At 33.5% G+C, this 20757-nt stretch overlaps 1 protein-coding gene across 1 annotated transcript; it reads left to right on the top strand.

Annotated features, from left to right (window-relative positions):
- Positions 1-3130: 3130 nt before the first annotated feature.
- Positions 3131-19282, top strand: LOC127718881 (uncharacterized). The gene is made up of 4 exons (XM_052224943.1): positions 3131-3145; positions 5224-5622; positions 9375-9472; positions 17632-19282. The coding sequence occupies exons 2-4, from the start codon at positions 5224-5226 to the stop codon at positions 19199-19201; spliced, it is 2067 nt and encodes a 688-aa protein (XP_052080903.1). The 5' UTR covers positions 3131-3145; the 3' UTR covers positions 19202-19282.
- The last annotated feature ends 1475 nt before the right edge of the window (positions 19283-20757 follow it).

The following is a 20757-nucleotide window of genomic DNA, read 5'->3' as shown; positions in this document are numbered from 1 at the left end:
TATTAATAAGTATTGTACTTTTCATTGTTATTAATACATGTTATATCAGTAATACAAACCTAATCTTGAACTCTATCCTATTATTTGGAAATTTGTATGTGACGTCACATTGTGCGTCGATCTCTTCGGCTAGCATATAATACGTTGTTCGGCTGTGCCTTTTTATGTGCTGATTTAGGTTGTTTTACGTATTCGTTTTTATTCTGTAGTTAGTCACCACTTCGGTGTTAACATGTACATCTATTATATAGTCATTTTTATAAATTTACTGTTTGTAAAAATATGAATTATTCCAAATACTAAGGATTTTCTTATCATATAACCTAAGCCGTATTTGGCACAACTTTTTGGAACTTTTGGTCCTCCATGCTCTTCAACCTTGTACTTGTTTTGGCTTTCGAACTCTTTTTATCTGTACGTCGCTGATGGGTCTTAAGTACACGAAACCCGCGTCTGATGTATTAAATTATAAGCCTGGTACCTTTTGATAGCTATTATTTGTGTGTGTGCCTCTATCCTGCATGTTCTCCTATTTATTTGTATTGTAGTCCTGTCATGTAATCTTGTCATTTTAATGTTATATTTAACATTGCCATAAAAGCGGGAGGTTTGGCTAGCCACAAAACCAGGTTCAACCCACCATTTTTTCTTAAAATGTCCTGCACCAAGTCAGGAAAATGGCCATTGTTATATTATAGTTCGTTTCTGTGTGTGTTGCATTTTAGTGTTGTGTTTCTATTGTGTCGTTGTTCTCCTCTTATATTTGATGTGTTTCCCTCAGTTTTAGTTTGTAACCCGGATTTGTTTTTTTCTCAATCGATTTATGAATTTCGAATAGCAGTATACTACTGTTGCCTTTATTAGACATTAGTTGACACAACAGTACAATAAAATGGTAGAAATTGTATAAGTTTCGTAATTGTGAGTATGAGAGTAAATTATGTAATAATTTAATGAGGAATTATCTTTTTGTTTATTCATAGTTCAATTTAATAAATTAAAAATCAGAGTTACAACTATATTGCATTCCACAACCAATTTTATTCCAGCTTTTTACATCAAATACTACTTAAGTAACTAAAATTTAACAATTAAAAGAAAATTGTTTTTTTTAAGAAATTCAAAAGTTTCGTTTGTAATTCAACTTCATGTATGTACCGGTATATTGGAAATGACTATACCCACGAACTGCGGATACAGTAATCTGATTTTTGGTAAGCGTATTAGCTAAAGATTTAGGTTAAATTTAGTTTTTTTATTTTTTTATTTTTTCCTTCTGTCACATTGCTTTGATAATGCGTTATTTTTTTTTTTTTTGTAATTTCGAAGTTCTTAATAATCACATAATAACATAAACGATACCAATTATAACGCACAGGTAAACTTTAAACTTATTTTGATTTCTTTTTTTCTTTCTTTTAAAATTCAACTTTCAATTAATAATCCTGTCAATTTGATAAATGTGCTTCGGGCAGTTGTGACTCATTTATAAAAATTATTTGTTTTGAACTGTAAATAGGCCTAAACATTAGGATACTCCCTTACTAAGGACATGTTGACATTCATTCTTCACAATTAAGGAACACCAAATTCTACTCTTTCATTAGTCGAGATCACTTTGCTATATTCTAATTATTTTTAAACCATTGACGTGACGTTAGCCTATTCATTTACCGTGGTTTCTTTTTCTAGAATCAAAGCCTCCTTCCTAAATCTGTTGCTGAAATTGACTCACCAAATTATATTCAATTGTTTCCTTTGTGTGCCTAATTTCATCAAGTTTACTGATGTCTGTTCACTAAAGGAATTAAATTTAAAACTTATCTTTAACTTATGTAATTTTTATATGCCTTCACTGAAAATCGAACCCCTCCTTGAAATATGTTATGTGTGACTGACATCAACACACCGACGAAACCTCTCGGCTACCAAAGGGTTGCAATTTACCTTTATCTTTTATATATATAAATGAAAATATGATACACACTGGTACTACGGACACACGGAGCATGTACCTTTATATATATATACATAATAGACAATCGTATAGTATAAGTCAGTAGCCGCGAGGTTAAGATCAATGCGTTATAGAGTTAAGTTATAAGAAGAGACTTGCAATTTGTCGGTTTAGGTTCGAATCCCTGTTTTCTCTTTGTTGTCCCTATTATTTAGTTTTTCCGATTTTCTTATTTTGTATGTTATTGTGGATATTTTTTTTATAATAGAGGATTTTCCTTCTTTTTTTAAATTTTGGATTATTATTGGCTATTTTACGTATTTGAAAAGAAAATGATTACATTCAATTTGTCCATTTGTTTTACTACATATCTATACAAATTTTTATTCGCAAATCCCTTTGCGAGTAAATCGTTATGTGCCTAGCATTAGGTTTCTTGCTAGAAATTTCGGTAACATACTTAATACATATACTAAGATATAAGTTCGAATATGTCTTATTTTGTAAATTACGGATAATATTCAGATGCATAATAATTTAAAGACAGACCTGGTATGTTATATTAGTATTTCTCTAACCAATTACTTGTGAACTTTGATTTATTAATGCATCGTTGAACATGATAGCATGGTTATTTAAACTCACTTTCAATATCTTCTAATTAAGAAAAGGCTTTAATTTTGAAAAGACATCAACACAATAGTTTAGGTTAGATACAATGGATAAGTGTTCGCTCTCCGGGCTCATGATTTCTTTTTCAAGAATTAACGCTTATTCATGGTATCTATAATACGGAAACACTGAATATAAATCTATTCACACTGTATATCAAAGAAAAGTCGGAAGTTTCAGGTTTTTTTTCATTTTGCGCAAATAATAAAAGGTATATAAACACTAATTTTCTAATACTTAGTAGATGTTTTCACATTATTACTATATTAATTAATGTAAAACTTATTTATGTATGAAATCTATTTCATTGTGTTTACTTGAGGTTGAGTAAACAGAGAATAATACCTTTGAATATATAGTTTATTAGTTGTTTTTACATTGTAGGTGTGATCTTTTTAATTTCAAACGGTGACATATGCTACGAACAATTGCTTTTATTATCCATGCATGTTTTCCTCTGATAATTTATAATCCCAGTTAATTCACTTTCACTTCTCGAAACCAGGCAGGAGAAAGGTACGTGTTTTTTTCCGTTGTGTGATCTGATAAAACATAAGATAGAGCTGGTCTAATTAACTATAATTATCAATGAAATGTTGATATAGAAAGGGGATCCACAAATTTTCTTACACTTGCTTACATCGGAAAATTAAATAAAATGATAAATAATCAAATGTATACACATTATAAACAATATTTGCTAATTTTACTTGACTAAATGATGAGGAATACGATATAGTAGCAGGCTAAGATAAAAACGCATCCACTAACGTCTTTAAATCGGTAGCATGAATTTGAAAGAATTTACAGAGTAAAATCTACTAGAGAGTTTATAAATACCAGGGCGTATGAAGAAGAGAGGCGAAAGATACCACAGGGACATTCGAACTCATACTTCGAAAATAAACTGAAAACGCTATGGCAAAAAACGAAAAAGACCAAAAGACAAACAACAGTACACAAAACACAACATAAAAAAACTAAAGACTGAGCAACACGACCCAACCAAACATCGGGGTGATCTTGGTGCTCCGGAAGGGTAAGCAGATCCTGCTCCACATGTGGCACCCATCGTGCTGCTCTTGTAAGTACAAACCCAGTGATTAGTCTAATTCGGTAAGTCATATTCTGGTGAAAGAGAACGGGATTGTGGTTACAACAATTGGAACATATCCGTCGTCATCTGTGAAACAGATATTCCGTAACGGTCAACCAACTCGTGATGGCGTCCGTAACATTTACGAAGGAATAAGTTTAACTTCACCACTTGGAACTCTTGGTTTAATCGTTTTCATGTAAGCAGCAACCCTCTATCAGACTGTAATCTTTTCTTTTATGAATAAGTTCTAGAACGGCGGTTATAGCTGCATGAAAATGTTGCATAGTGCGACGTAGTTTAGCGCAAAAAAGGGAAATCGGACTTTCAGTATTACAGACTGTGACGTCAGATGAGTCAGTCTCCAGTTAGAACGGACGTCGATATTATAAGTTATCTACGTTCATATCCATAGATATGGATATTTTAACACCCTGAAGTATCCAAGTACACCCTGAGGCGAAGCCGAAGGTTGTACAGGGTACTGAAGGGTGTTAAAATATCCATATCTACGGATATGAACGTAGGTAACGAATTTATCCCCAGTCTAAGTCCGAATCGGGCGATTTTAAGGGAAATTCGACCACAAAGTGCAAGTGAAAGCAATGTTTTTTTTCATTATTTAAAATTTTTTATTGAAATTTGAGAATTTGACATATTTTTTACTGGGTGTAGGGTACTACCTGTGGTAGAACCGTACAGGTAGTCAAATATAAGATGTTTTAAATCCAGAGACAGAGCATAATAGGATAAAATCGTAAGTGGATTAAATATTTAATTACAGACATCATGGATAATCTACAGAATTCAATATTTCACAAGGAACAACCATGGAACTAAGGAAAACGCGCGTGAAGTTCCCCGGGGTAATAGGTAACAACGTCCGGGATATATGGGTTAGCAACACCCGGGGCTATGGGTTTTTTAACGACGTGCGTTAACCAATCAAAATCCTAGAAATATACTTAGCCGGGATAAGAAGCTATCATAATTAATCCTCATGCTTTTATATTTTTTATATACTAAAGGATCATTGCACTAGTATTGAGGAATATTTTCCGGAGCTTGCAATAACCCTTTTATGATATAGAAGTTAGAACCAAATATCTTAGCCACATTGATGATACTTCGTCGAATTCCTGCAGCCTTGATTCAAGCAGTAGGGACACAATGCCTATTTCCGCCATCTTGTTTATCTCTCGTTTGCTTGCGTGCAAATGTCGTTTTTATCGGTACCTCTCTCGTGTGTAAGGACTTTAAGGAGAAACTATAACATGCAATATCGATAAAGATGCAACGTTTTGACTCTTCGGATTTGCTACATATTTTATAATGAAAAAAAGGTAAAAATATCAGAATATATTACATTTTCATTTTACTGTATCATAAAAGTTATATTTTGTGTTAATGTAACACACTATGTTACTTAATGGGAATAAAGTATTGATGTTGATTGTTTTGTATAAAAGAATAACAGATTCTCCTTCCTTCACTTTAGATGAATTGGTACTGGGTTCTTTTCCTAATAGTCATAAATGGAGTCGAAGGTCTTATTTACAAGGACTGGTTCCCTGGTCCAATGGAGAAATGCTTAATAGATCGTAGCCGTGGAGTCTCACCTAGAAGGATACCAGCATTTGATATCCTGTTCGAGTGTAAAAATTACCAAGTTGCTTATAATAATGTGAATAATGATGTGATCAGTCCGGTCACTGAAGACAACGAACGATACTTTCAACATCTTGGTCGTCGTTTGCAGGGACTGGAGTCTGAATACAAACGAAGGAAAAGAAGTGCTAAATGGAAGTGGAATAATGAAAGAAAGGAAATCCGGACGATGACAAACAAACAGCTTGATGATTATTTTGCTGCTCTTAATGCTTTAAAGAAAGATGGAGTAAGTCTTAAAATTATATTTTTTAAAATATATTCGGGAATGTTCCTTCTTATTTAGATAATTAATAGGGAACTATGAATCAACTTTTTTAGTAATTTTGAAAGAAACATTACTGTTCAAGATTTGTCTGCTGAAGAAAAGGTGATCTTTTTTATGCTCAATCCTTTATTCCCATCACCAGTAAATAAATCGGGGTCCTATATAAACAAGCATTGGGGACTCCGGACTATTTATTGTAATTAAATCATTAAGTAGATTATTGTGAATTCCAGTTATATTGTATACTTAATTTGTACTTGTCACAAAATTACTTTTTAAAGTTTATATGGCAATAAACATTTAAATTTGAATATGAATTTAAGTATTGTTAAGTTCACACGGAGTTGTTGTTCGACTATGAAACAAATTGAGGTATCTTAATAAGAGATAGGACATTGTCCGTTGCCTTTTTGAGACCTCCATACTAGAGTTTTAAACCAATATTTCAGAAAACGGAAACACTTTTCTTTTTCCAAGTTTCGATTTCATTTCTGTTTAGCTCCTTCTTGTGTATGGGGTGTACTTTCGATATGCAGATGTTTAAAACTCTGTGACTTCTGTAATTATGAAATACTCATAATCATCATCATGGTCGTCGCTGTCCTTATGGTCAATAACTGTTGGGTTATTTCCTGGTTTAGAACGCTCATGTTTTGTTGGTATATCTGGAGTAGATCTGTGTCGGTCTTATCCTAAATGTTTATCCAAAAATCCAATTGACAGTAGTGAATTCCGGTGTAAAGTTCTTTTTCGGCCTTCTGTACTACAAATACCGGTGTTTCTGTGTTTAAGTTTTTAAAATACAAAATAAAACATAAAAAGGATACTATAAATCACTGCCACATTTTGAAATTATTATCATCAGCTCAGTGGTTTGTGCTTCGGTTCTGCCATGATTTACAATATATTGTCCTATGATTCGTCGTTGATGAACTAAGAAATATTATGGAAACTAAGGTTCCAACTCAATCAGGCAAAATATACCCTAAAGGCATTTGTCTATTCTGTTTTGGTCCCTTTTGGTCATGTTCTTCATAACGTTTCTACATTGTTATACATACTAGCTTTCAAATGTTTGAGAGGGGCTTCGGTGGCCGAGTGGTCTTAGTAGTCGAACTACTGAACTAGTAGCCAGTCAACACTGGTGTTGTGATTTCGAATCCCGTACGGGGTAGGTGCACTCGACTGCAATCTTAATTGACTAGGATTGTCAGTTTTCCTAGCGAAGGTCGGTGGTTCTCTCCGGGCACTCCTGCTTCATCCACCAATAAAAACTGACCGCCACGAAATAACACAATAGTGTTGAAAGTGGCGTTAAAACGCCAATCAATCAAATGTTTGAGTACTTCAGATGAAGGTTAATCCAGATATTCGACGCACTAATGAGAACATATTTCTGGCTTGGTTTATCTGACCTTGAGGCGCCAACCCTCCCCTTATCACATATAACAGACGATTTATTGAGGAACATTTTGACATTTTCAATGTATTTTTGTTTTCACTTTTCAAAACACAAACCATTTCTCCAAATATATGGATGAAAAATATGTTGGGAGACAGCCACAAGTGTTAATGAAACAATATTGGTAATAAAAGTTTAAAATGCAAACACAATTTACTAACAATATGATGAGTAACACATTAAGCAACTGAATTCTACGAAATAACATGATAAGTTAGCTGGTTAAAAGAGAGCCCCGTGTTTGAAAAAAAGTTATATATTGGTTTTTTTTAATTGTTTTTTAGGCAAATCGATCGATATACATTTTGAATTTTTCAAGGCTATAATGTGACTGAATAAAGGGAAACAATATTAGTAACATTATAACGGTAATGAAAGGAAGGAGAAATTTATCATTCAGTAATTATTAAATGCACGGAATACAAAAGGTTCGTTAAAATTTACAAATTACACAACAGTGATGCGCAATTGGTTACGTCTTTTCATCTTAAAACCTAGTATGAATGTATGTTCCGTTACATAGTTCCATAATATTTATATCTTGATAAGCAAGCAACAATCCATCCTTTAATCTAATCTAGTAATTTGACATTCAAAAGTGCTTGCAACATTATTTCTCTAGCTAGATATAATGTATTCAGAGGAAGAAGTTTACTCAAAATATGAACGTCCGGTGTCTGTTTTTGTTAGATGTTTTTCTGCTTTGTATCGATCTGATGAATTAAGCCCTTTTTAACTGATTTTTTATAGTGTGTTCTTATGTTGTACTCTTACACCACTGTCCCATGTTAGGGGAGGGTTTGCGCCTTCAAACATGTTTAACCCCGCCACATTATATATGTGCCTGTTCCAAGTCAGGAGCTTGTAGTTCAGCGGTTGTCGTTGGTTCACGTCTGTCATATTTGTTTTTCGTAGATTGTATTCTGTTATAAATTAGATATTTTTTTCTCCTTTGTATGCAAAGTAAGATATAAGAGAAAGGTTTTTGAAAAAAACTTTTCAAGGACAATATACCTAAACGGGAAATAGAAGGCGTATTAATTGCATTCAATATATTAGGGTCTAGATGGGGTCCTTCTTTTCTTTATTCTTTTCTTTTTTTTCCATTTTTCTCTATTCTTTATTTATTTAGCCCATTATTCTCTTTTTTTTTTCTTTAGCACCCATTATTCCCTATTCTTTATTTTTTTTTGCCTATTTTTATCTATTCTTTACTTTTTTCCCCTTTAGTCTGCACTTTTTGTCCATTATTCTCTTTACTGTGAATCCCACCCAGACCCTCATATATAACTACTCTACTGCGTTTTGATTATATATGACATAATGTACTTGGTCATTGTAATATGGTTATTCTTGTGTTATATTTTGTTATATATAAATGTTGAATATTAAATAAAGATAAAAAAAAATTTTTTTAAAAGAACGATGGGTAGTTGTGCCAGTGTTTAAGTGTTCAAACCCCGGGGACAAATCATGTTCTTCTGTTACACATTATATCTTTAAAAGTTAGAAAAAGAGTTGTATTACTTTAAAAAGATAAGAAAACTATTACAAATAGATGTTAACTGCCCTTACCAAATGTGAAAACAATTGTTAATGACTCATTCTGATTTGTCCGTCTCATTTTGATTCTGATCATGCCTTCGAGCTTCCCGGGTGTCAAATAACCTTCATGACAAGGGAAAGAACCGAGCGTGTTTTAAAAAAAAAAGTAGTTTAAATAAAACATATAGCAAAACGTTGTTTTTCACGAATACTTATTGCATAACACTGTAAGTATAGAGATTTTAACGATTATGATAGGTCCACTTCGGAGTGGAAAAGTTCTAAATTATCCTATTACAATCGAAGTGATTCAGACATTTTAATTTGTCAAGATAAAACGTTCTAGAAACAAACCCTTTCGCGATTAAAACGTGTACAACAACATATAGAATTTCTTTGAGAATATTTTTTTTTAATTCCTACCAAACAACACCAGCAGAAATGTCCATTTTGATCTCCGACGACGTTCAAAATACAACGGACGTTACAGATATAATAATGCAGATGTAACGCATGAGCACCCCATGTTTATTGGAATTAGAGCATGGCTATGTCTACAACAGAAAAGAAGAGTCATATAGAATACTCGTCAATTTCAGTTGTCCTCTGGATTAATTTGTTTACTTTTTCAAATATGAATATTTCAGCGTCATTTAGTTAAGGTATAGATACTTTTAGTGACCGAAAATGAATAAATATTTTACAGTCCTATGATGCCATTACAAGACTTCATCAACAAGCAGCCATAATGGGTGCACATTTTGGACCTGGATTTCTAGGATGGCATAGAATATATAATTTGGTGTGAGTATAAATTTTGTTTTTGTTTTTTTAATTGATTGTCTATATTTTGATGTTTAACGAATAGAAATCCGTTTGCGCCAAAAATGCGTCATTTTGCGCCATAACACATTTGCACCAATGCTACGTTTGCACCACTAGTTTCCAAAATGTATATAATCATTTGCGCTTAAAAATAAAGTATACGATTGCGCCAATTAAAAAATAAAGACTTCCTTCCTTCTTTATCCTGGCTTTGGACATGCACTTTACAGTCAGACAACATATGAGTAGCTATATTAAAGGCTGGAATTTTTAACTCATGACACAAGCATAATCACTACGACTGAGTTCTCCTCTCGTAAAATTCTGATGTTTTTCAACGGCAAAAGTATTTTACGTCACCATGCCTGACAAAGGTGAAAACGACATGACTTGGTGATAATAGCTAAGAATCGACATGAATTCTTTCTTCAAGGACGGCTACCGTTTAACTCTATTTATTTCCTTTACGTTTGCCTGACTTCAAGGCAGTCAGAGGTCTGGAGCTGGCATGTCAGTAACTGCTAGTAGTCCTTTGTTCATTTATGTATCATTGTCATTTTGCTTAGTTTCTTTTGTTACCTATTCTGACATCGGACTCGGACTTCTTTTGAACTGAGTTTTACTGTGCGTATTGCTATGTGTTTCTTTATTCTACATTGGCTAGAGGTATAGGGGGAGGGTTGAGATCTCACAAAACATGTTTAACCCTGCCGCATTTTTGCGCCTGTCACAAGTCAGGAGCCTCTGGCCTTTATTAATCTTGTATGTTTTTTTAATTTTAGTTCATTTATATGTTTTGGAGTTTAGTGTGACGTCCATTTTCACTGAACTAGTACACAATTTTATTTAGGGGCCAGCTGAGGACCACCACCGGGTGCGGGATTTTCTCGCTGCGTTAATGACCCATTGGTGGCCTTCGGCTGTTGTCTGCTCTTTGGTCGGGTTGTTGTCTCTTTGACATATTCCCCATTTCCATTCTCAATTTTATTATTATTTGTAAAGGTAACAAGAGTCATTATTATTAAACAAATAAAAAGCAAGTACGTTACTTGATATGCATCTGAAATGTTTACGGACATAAATCTCTTAGTCAGTGGTATAATCAGCCTGAACTTGTATCACCACTAAAACACTAGTTCGTTAAACTATTACCATGGCAACGAATTCGTCGTTTTAGAATCTTAAGGATTATGTTTAGATTTAAGAGATATCTGTATTGTATTTGAAGAATTGCGGACGTCCCTCGGTAGTTTTACTGTCACAAACTGAGTTTACCTGGCAACGCGAAGACTTCGATAACAACGTCTGTTGTATGAGAACTCATTAGAGGCTAAGACTGATAAACAATACGAAATATATAACATAATAACTCATTATCGCACCTCGGGTAAATTATGACGTTATGATTGGTTTAAAGCTGTCACGTGGTGAACCCCTATGGATCCGTAGGGGGTCAGTAGATTTCATATTGGGGTCATGACGTCACATTTACTATTAATGGTGATGTCATCGATTAATGTTTTTGTATTTCATTGCTTATATTAAAAAAGGAAAAGTTCCGTGTGCGATAAATTCGTTATACGGTTCACCACTGATCCCTACGGATCCATTAAAGGTTAGTAAAATCTATAGGAGATTCGGCCTTCGGCCTCACCTCCTATGGATTTTACTAACCCTCTTTGAAACCGTATGGCGTCAGTAGCAAAGCATATAACTTATATTAATGGCTACGACTGCTGGGCAATACGAAGCGTTTTGTATGAGAACGCATTAGAAGTTATCATTGTAAAACAATACTACATGGGTTGTTGAGAAATTATTACTGACTTAGACCGCTGTACAGTACGACGAATGATAATCCCTTTCTTCATGATTAAGTACAAGCGTTAGCATTCTCTTACAAACTTAGAATATTGTTAAGTGCTCAAGGCTCAAATGATCTATTCAAGAATTAGTTTCATTGTCAGTGCAATATTTATAATTGATGCATGACTTCCTTTTTCGGCATGTCATTTATGGATTTAGAATATAGCAAAGTACTCTCGACCAATGAAATTGTAGAATTGAATGCCTCTTAATTGTGAAGAATGAATGTAAATCATGTTCTTAGTAAGGGATTATCCTATTAGTTGGGTCTATTTACAGTTCAAAACAAAGAGTTTCTATAAATGAGTTACAACTGCCCCGAAGCACATTTATCAGATTGAAAATATTTATCACACAGTGATTGAAACTGACTAAAAGTTAAATTGTGAAACAAACAAAAATCTCAAAATAAGTTGAAGTTTACTGGTGCAGTAAAATTGGTACCGTGAATTTTATTATGAAAATATTAATAACTTCAAATTACTATAAAATTAAACAATACCAAAGCAATGCCAAAAAAAAAAGAAAAAATTCTTTCAGATAAAAAATAACCTAAATCTTATTGGCTGTGAAATAAAATTTAGTTGTAACTCAAATGTATTAATTGATTTAAACTGTAAATAAAAAAGGATAATTCCTCACTAAAATATTACATGATTTACATTCATACTCACAATCAGGAAACATACAACTCCTACCTTTTCTTTCTACTGTTGTGTCACCTAATATCTATAACACATTTTTTTTTAAATATTTCCCAAATGAAAAGAAAGTCCTCACATCACTAAAACTTATCCATAAATGACATGCCGAAAAAGGAAGTCATGCATCAATTATAAACATTGCACTGACAATGCAACTAATTCTTGAATAGATCATTTGAGCCTTGAGCACTTTACAATATTCTAAGTTTGTAAGAGAATGATAATCCCTTACTTCATGATAAGTACTCGCTAACGCTCGTACTTATTCATGAAGAAAGGGATTATCATTCTCTTACATATACTAGTTTTAGTGATGTAAGGACTTTCTTATCATTTGGGAAATATTTAAAAAAAGAAATGCGTTATATATATTAGGTGACACAACAGTAGAAAGAAAAGGTAGGAATTGTATATGTTTCCTGATTGTGAGTATGCATGTAAATCATGTAATATTTTAGTGAGGAATTATCCTTTTTTTATTTACAATTTAAATCAATTAATGCATTTGAGTTACAACTAAATTTTATTTCATTATGTCAAGGAAATGTTCAAAAATAATGCCTATAAAAGTTTTTAATATGTTCAAAATTAATTTTTTTTTTATCGGAATATTGGAAATAACTATTCTTCCCAACCGCTGATCAAGTAATCAAAGTTTTGGAAAGCTAAAGATTTAGGTTATTTTTTTATCTGAAAGATTTTTTCTCTTCTTTTGCATTGCTTTGGTATTGTTTAATTCTTTAGTAATTTGAAGTTATTAACTTTTAGTTAGTTTCAATTCACTGTGTGATAAATCCTTTCAATCTGATAAATGTGTTTCTGGGCAGTTATAACTCATTTATAGAAACTCTTTGTTTTGAACTGTAAATACCCAAATAATAGGATAATCCCTTACTAAGAACATGATTTACATTCATTCTTCACAATTAAGAGGCATCCAATCCTAATCATTGGTCGAGAGCACTTTGCTATATTCTAAATGGTACATGTTATTGATAATCGGCTACGACTGTTAGACGAACTCACTCTACTGGACAAAACGATGTGTGTTGTATTAGTTTTTACATTATCGCCTATGATTTCTGGACAATACGATGTGTGAAAACTCATTATTGGCTAAGACTACTAGACACGATGACGAGTGTTGTATTGGAACTCATTACGGGTTAAGACGGTTGAACAATAATAAGTGTATTTGTAGTATTAGAAATCATTCGAATACGACTAGTGGACATTTTAGCCTAAGATACATGATTTTTTTATTAGTTGTTATTGGCTTTGAAATAGCTGTCAGTAACTGTGAGAACTCTCAGATCTGTACTTAGTGGGTTTTTTTCTGTTAGGGATGAGGGATGGATAAATACCATGCAACGTCCGGTCTGTCTTTTTGATTGATGTTTTTCTGCTTTGTATCAATCTGATGAGTTAAGCCTTTTTCAACTGGTTTTTATAGTTTGTTCTTATGTTGTGCTCTTATATCACTGACCCCATGTTGGGCGGAAGGTTGAGCGCTCACAAACATGTTTAACCCCGCCACATTCTTTAAGTGCCTGTCCCAAGTCAAGAGCCTGTAGTTTAGTGGTTGTCGTTGGTTCATGTCTGTAATATTTGTTGTTCGTTATTTGTTTTGTTATAAATTATGCCGTTAGTTCTCTCAATTAAATTGTTGCATATTTTTCGTGTCGAGGCCTTTTATAGCCGACTATACGGTGTGGGGTTTTCTCATTGTTGAAGTCCGTACGGTTGCCTATAATTGCTTACATCCACTTTATTTGAACTTGGGTGGATAGTTGTCTCATTGGCAATCATACCACATCTCCTTATTTTTTGTAATAAGAAGTGTGTTGTATTAGAACTCGTTATCGTTTATGATTGTTATGCTGCGTTCACTTTTAATTCGAAATCGATTCCCATTAACTAATTCGAATTAGTTTAATTCGCATTCGAAACGTTAAAACGTCCGCACGTTAATTTTAATACGAATTACAATGCGCGTCAAATTCGCCCTGCTGTCCGAACTACATTAACTTTTAATTCGCATTATTAATTAATTAATTATAATCTAATTCGAATTACAATTGAGGAAGTGTCCACACCATAGTTTAATTTGAATTAATTTATTCGCATTAACGAAAACGCATTTCTAATGCGAATTGGATAATGCGAATTAGCCAATTCGAATTCGATTCGAATTAAAAAAAGAAGAGTGTGTGAACGCAATTAGCGAATTCGATTCGCATTCGATTCGAATTCAATTCGAATTTAATGTATGTGTAAACGAGGCATTAGATAGTACTACGACGTGTGCTGAATGATAGCTTGTTACTGGTTGCCGCTTGCAATATAACGAATGCTTTATGAGACAACACCGGATCGTTTAAATTTATACCAAAGCCAGTTTTTTTGTTCTATGTTTGCTTCAAAACAACATTTCAAACATAAATTCAATTGACGTAAATCAAAAACCGCCGTCGCAATAAAAGCCCTACCAACTATAGCATCGACGCCTCTGCAGCCACATTATACAACCGATATACACTTGGATATCCACAACTTTTCCCGTGCAATGCCAGAAAATGACAAACTTGTTCCAGATTATCCCCATCAGTTAACGGACGAAGGTTTCATCTCTCTTTTTCTTATGATATAAAAATAAGGGGATGTAGTATGAGTGCCAATGAGACACCTATCTACCAGAGTTCAAATTTTGAAAATATGAGCAGGTATAGGTCGCCATTTTTTCTTTCAACAATGAGAAAAACAAATATCATATAGTCAGCTATAACATGCCCCACATGAAAAATGAGAAAACAATACAAACGAGCAAATTAACGATCTTACTTATAACAATACAATTTACGAATCAAATATGACAGACATGAACCAACGACCACCACTGAATTACAGACCTCCTGGCTTTGGACAAGCACGTAAAAATATAATATTACATGAAAAACTCAAAATCTTGTGAACAGAATATAAAAATAATACTCTACAAACTTTGTGTTCGTCTAAAACGCTTTTCTGGATCTACCTTCACTAGGAACGTCCAAAACCAACTATGTGATAGCCAAGGATGTACAAAAATTGAAACATGTGAACAGCTACTTGACAAAAAAAGACCAAAAATAATAGTCAATTCCATCGAAGGTCAAATTTGCCTGAGGGAGTTGGAACCTTAGTTTCTTACTAATTTCTACACTTACTGACTACAGAGTTGATAGTGTATTGTCCAAGTGCTATAAAACATGAAAATAACACTCTACATATACTATTCGTCTGAATCGCTTTTCTGGATGTACCTTCATCAGGAACGAATTCCGTTACTTAAACAAAACCTAAATGTGGTATGCAATATGTAGGACAACCACGGACCAAATGTTTCCATCGACCTCAAGAACATATGTAAGCTTCCGCAGACCTAATAAATAAAAAAAATGATAAACCAGCATTTTTTGAAACATATGCGTATTTCAGTATTAGATTTATAAAATTCTACCCTCTAAAAAATGTCCATGAACAACCAGGACAATCACTTTAATAATTTGATTCCCGACAATTTGCGATCAGTATTGGATTTAGGGATTACAGACAGCATATCTTCTGTGTTTAAATAACAATATCATTGAACATGGGAACCTATCGCTAACTTCTTCTTCTGATATTATTGATATTGTCAACCAGAACAACGAAATATTGTCACAGGTATATCATGGTAAATTGATCAACTGTAATAAACGAGTTTAACAACGAACTTCTGTTACACTTCAGGATATCGTGTCTATATTCAAGTAAAATGGTAAACATCAATAAGTGTACAAACTGAGTGAAATACCAAGTAGCTAATTACATAATAGAAAAACAAAGGATATGGGGTATCCATCCATAACACAAAATCAGTACATGCTCAGCAAAAAACACACAAAAAGCAAAGGAACAGCGCTTTTATTGCTGTTTCTCATCTCAAAGTCACAGTGAGGCCATCAACACGGAGCAAAAAAACTCTCACCTCATTGCAAGTTTAAGACGACACCGGCTTTAGCAAAATAGTTCTTTTCAAAGAATGTGATAAAACATGGCATTTTTCTCACCTATTCTAGTTTGAAGTCGTACATCTTTGTAAATACCGAGGAAAAGTAAAGCTATGAAGCAGACTTTCTAGTTTCGGTAGTATCCTTTATCTCAATTTCACTTGGATAAATGACACACAACTACACGCTGAAATTATGGGTTATTGCGTGAGAGAACATCATTAATATAATTAAAAACAAAATTGCAGGATGCTTTTTTATTTTTGTCATTTAGAAGGTTTTGTATGAACTCTGCTTCATATGCGTACATAATCAAGTCGGTCAGTAGGGGAGCAATTGAAGTACCCATTGGGATACTGACTGTCTGTTAAAATGTCAATTCAACCAATCTCAACAAATATGTTGTCAAAAAAAAATATTCCAGCATTTTAATGGTATCAAGATTTTTCAATACTTTTCAAGAAGTTTGTATCTACAATTTCCATCTATGTAGAAAAAACGTTGTTTAATGAGACGGTGTAGTCGATCATTCAATTAAGCATGGGAATAATAGTGTAAAAGATATTGGGGTAGATCTTTAGAATTTCTAGTATCCACATCTGATTGACACCGCTGATTGAACATACCTCATCAAAATATTTCTGAAGGCCATATATTACTGTAGAAATAATGGTAGTAAGAACTGTATTCGTAAAAACTTTGATGACGCTGTATATCGTTCTAATAATGATTTTTTGTGAAATTTAGGTATCCTGTAAAAAGACGGGACATTTTCATCGTACTTGTTATGTTAAAACCAAAGGAGAGAAGGGCGGATTTGTGATTTCTAAAAGTTTCTCTTATGTGACTGATGGTGTGTATAATTAGGATTCTGTTTTTGTTTCGAATTCCAAATGTTTCAGTTAGAAATTCCAAAGAATGGTTTTTGCATGTAAAAACAATATTGTATGAGGCTTTGTCTGTTGGAAACAACAAATTTGTCGTGAAGAGAAAATAAAATGCCGATAATCTCCGGCTCTTTGAAAGGATTAGAAACCCGTGTGCTAATTGTACATTGCAGATTTTGAATGTACACTTCTGAATGCATGACTGGACAGCTTTTATCTATTCAGATAAAGTTCCAGTTGTGGTTCATCTAGCTTTTTCTGACATAGTCCTGAACTGCATCCATCAGCAACGGAAGATCTTCTTCCAGTTGCTGGATTGGTGAATTCTATATTTTGGGCCTTCGGCTAACAGTAAGTCAATATTTTGTATATTACCTAAATTGTTGGTTTTGCTCTTTACTGTGACGCCTTATTAGTTGAATAGTAGGTATACAAATCATATAAAAATTACTGTATTCAGGGCTTCTAAATGTGTTTATTTCTAGCAAATTTTGATATTAAGTTTGATTGTTTATTGACAGACAGTGGTGGATTCAGAAATTTTTATAGGGGTGTCAGTATTGGAGTTGGTTTTTTTTTCTGTCATTCCAAACAAGCAACTTAAAAATAATGTTTACTTCATCTTTCGATTGCCTTTCTATACATTGCAGATTACAGCTAGCAATCTGGGATAAGAACCCCCGAGTTATGTTACCATACTGTGATACAACTTTGGACCACAACATGAAAGACCCCAAAAAAAGTGTTTTATTTGGTGAACGGTATTTTGGAAATCTCCGCGGAGCTATTAAGGTTGGGCCATTTAAAAATTGGAATACGACTGCAAACGTGATATTACAACGAGATGGTGGGCGGTTTGGATCATTTATGACAGATGAAGGGTATAAACAAACTATGTCTCATAAACATATGAGAGAGGTCACTTTAGGAACATCTCTGGGTCAAATCGAAAGACAACACAACAATCCTCATGTGTATATTGGGGGTCTTATGAGTGATCTTAACTACGCACCATGTGATCCATTTTTCTTTTGTCATCATAATTACATTGATTATGTTTGGGAACAATTTAGAGAAAATCAAAGGAGAAAAAATGTAGACCCAGGCCGTGATTACCCTAACAACACTATGAACTTACACGAACCAGACACGCGCCTTCCTATGATCGCAGATTATCTAAAAGTTAATCTAACCCAAGCAGATTGTAGTCACAATATGTTTTCCGATAAATTTTTGATTAATTTCGCAAAATCACCAAAGTATCCAAACTGTGGCAACTATCCGCATATTTTGAGAAATGATTCAAGAAAGGTATGTTACTCTGTTGAAGTAAATCCTGCAGAAGTTGACTTTTTAGAAAGAATGCGTTCCAGTGAAAAAAAATTTAAGGTATCTCACGGCTTTGTTGCATCTGTGAACGATGAAAGAAACTCACAAAAGAATATTTTCAAAAGATCAGCGGTAATTCAAAATGTGTCTACTAGAAAATCAAATAATGTTTCGCCTGGTAACCAACCGATTCAGAACGACTTCCTGTTAAATGGTATTGTTTCCTCAAAGAATTGGGCATACATACCAGTACGAATAGTATACAAACGTCCACCTAATTGCCGTTTCAATATTGGAACGGCTAAATACCAAAGAGCAATGGAAGAAAAGGCGGAACATAAAAGACAAGAAACGTTGCACTTCGAAGATGGCGACTTGTACGATCCACGTGCGTATCCAAGACTTTGGAAAAAACTACGAGAAGGTAATCCTGCTTCGTTTGGTGATTTCAAAGTAAGGGGATCAGGGGAATCAAAAATTTTTGTCGAAACAACAGGATTATCGTACAAAGGAGACTATAAAGAGTATGCTATAGTTGATGAACGGCAACCAATCAGTGAAGCTGTAGCATATGTTGCATTAAAGCGCCCAAGTGATGGTGAAACAGTCCAAACGTTTGTAACAGCTTTTGATCCTAATGGACGTGTTTGTGAGGCTCACTGCCACGTAAAAAGCTCAAACCCACCAAAATATGAACGCTGTTCTGGTGTTATAAACATTAACTCTAAAGAACCAAAAATGTATGGGGATAATTTGGGTGATGCTTATTTGCTAAGATACCGTTTCCAAGGCGACAATCTACCTAGTAGTCATGATGGAGACGTCTTCTTAATGTTTTTCTGTAACTATGGGAAACGGTTTCCATGGGAAAAGACATATAATAAGAAATAAATACATTTTGTATATCATACATGTCGATTTATCTATTTCAGAATGTACAGAAGTTCATTAAAAGACTGTTCTTTTTCTTCATGTCATATATGTTGTCTAAAAAAATATTAAACAATACAAATCAACGATATGTTGAAAATCATCATAATCGTCTTAAAGAAAGTGTACATTTTATCGTCATGCACCAAAAATTACCGTTAACGTCATTTGGCAAGATTTGTTACCGTTATTCGTCATGAAGGTACCCCCATTACGACCCTCATATATGTTGTCCAAAAAAATATTAAACAATACAAATCAATGATATGTTGAAAATCATCATAAGCTATGATTGAAAGTGCGATTCCATTTTTTTCGGTAACATTAAGCGTTCGGTGTGACCTACAGTAGCTAATATTTTTACGAATATGAAACATGCAAAAATCCATTAACTTAACAAAACTGTTAAAATCAACTAAGTACAATTTTGGCAATGACAGTTTTCCGATGTGCAAATCACATAGATAAATTAAGATTAACTCACAAAATCTGAAGGAACAGCATGATATCCAAAACGAGGCGAAACCAGGTTCGTCTCCTGCTATCCATGCAACATCCGCCATGTGAATCCACACTGTCATTTAAATTGTTACGCTCAAAGCGGTGAAACCGTCCAGTTTTTAATGCTATAATGAACTTGTTTTCGAGTCTCGATGTCACTTGAAAGGTACAAACTAGAGCATCCCATTAGCCTGTATTATTCTATATTCTTCTTAATATGAGGAAGGCGCTACCTTCAATGCCAGCTTACCAAGACTATGTCCTAAATATTGATTGATTGTTGGTTTGCTTAACGTCCAGTGGCAAATATTCCATGCATGTTCAGGACGAATGTCCTACATATAGTTTTTGTTTAAAATGAAATAATAAGTTTCAGATGGAAAATGTTAAGGGAACGATCATTGAACTCCCAAATTGATGAAAAAAAATATTCTAATCAAGCAGAGGACAAAAAATGTTCTGAATCCAGATTATCCCCATACCTTCTAGTGTTAATTTTTGAACAAATAATTTTGATTGATAGTGTTGAAGCCTTTTGAGTGAAAAAAAATCTAACTCAAACAAAAAACCATACCCCCCACCCCTTGTGCCATTTTCAAATCAATTTTTCTTTCTTTGTGCAAATTTTACAAAATTTAAAACAATAAAACATTTGTTTAATTTCAAAACTATGAATACTGTTATACATTCCATAACTTTATTAAATTAATTTTTTGTTGATTTTCATGAAAATGTGGAGGATTTGGAACATCTTTTTCATCAATATCTAAAAGTTGTAGCTGTTTTTTTTTATTTAGTATTGCAAACAACGCTTTCTGTTTGTTGAATTATTTTTACTTTCTAAATTAGCTGGATGTTCATATTGTGTTCCCAGCTTCCTGCATCTCATATATATGCGATCAGCAAGAGGATCATTCTGATTGTTAAAAGAAGAGTTTGAATTTACAGTGAGGCTGTTTAGAATAATGTTTTGATCAGGTTTTTCCTTTTTAAATTCTCCCTCATGAATTCGTCCG

The sequence above is a fragment of the Mytilus californianus genome, unplaced genomic scaffold, assembly GCF_021869535.1.
Source record: "Mytilus californianus isolate M0D057914Y unplaced genomic scaffold, xbMytCali1.0.p SCAF_10, whole genome shotgun sequence".
In the NCBI taxonomy this organism is placed as follows: domain Eukaryota; kingdom Metazoa; phylum Mollusca; class Bivalvia; order Mytilida; family Mytilidae; genus Mytilus; species Mytilus californianus.
This window is presented reverse-complemented; position numbering and strand designations above follow the sequence as displayed.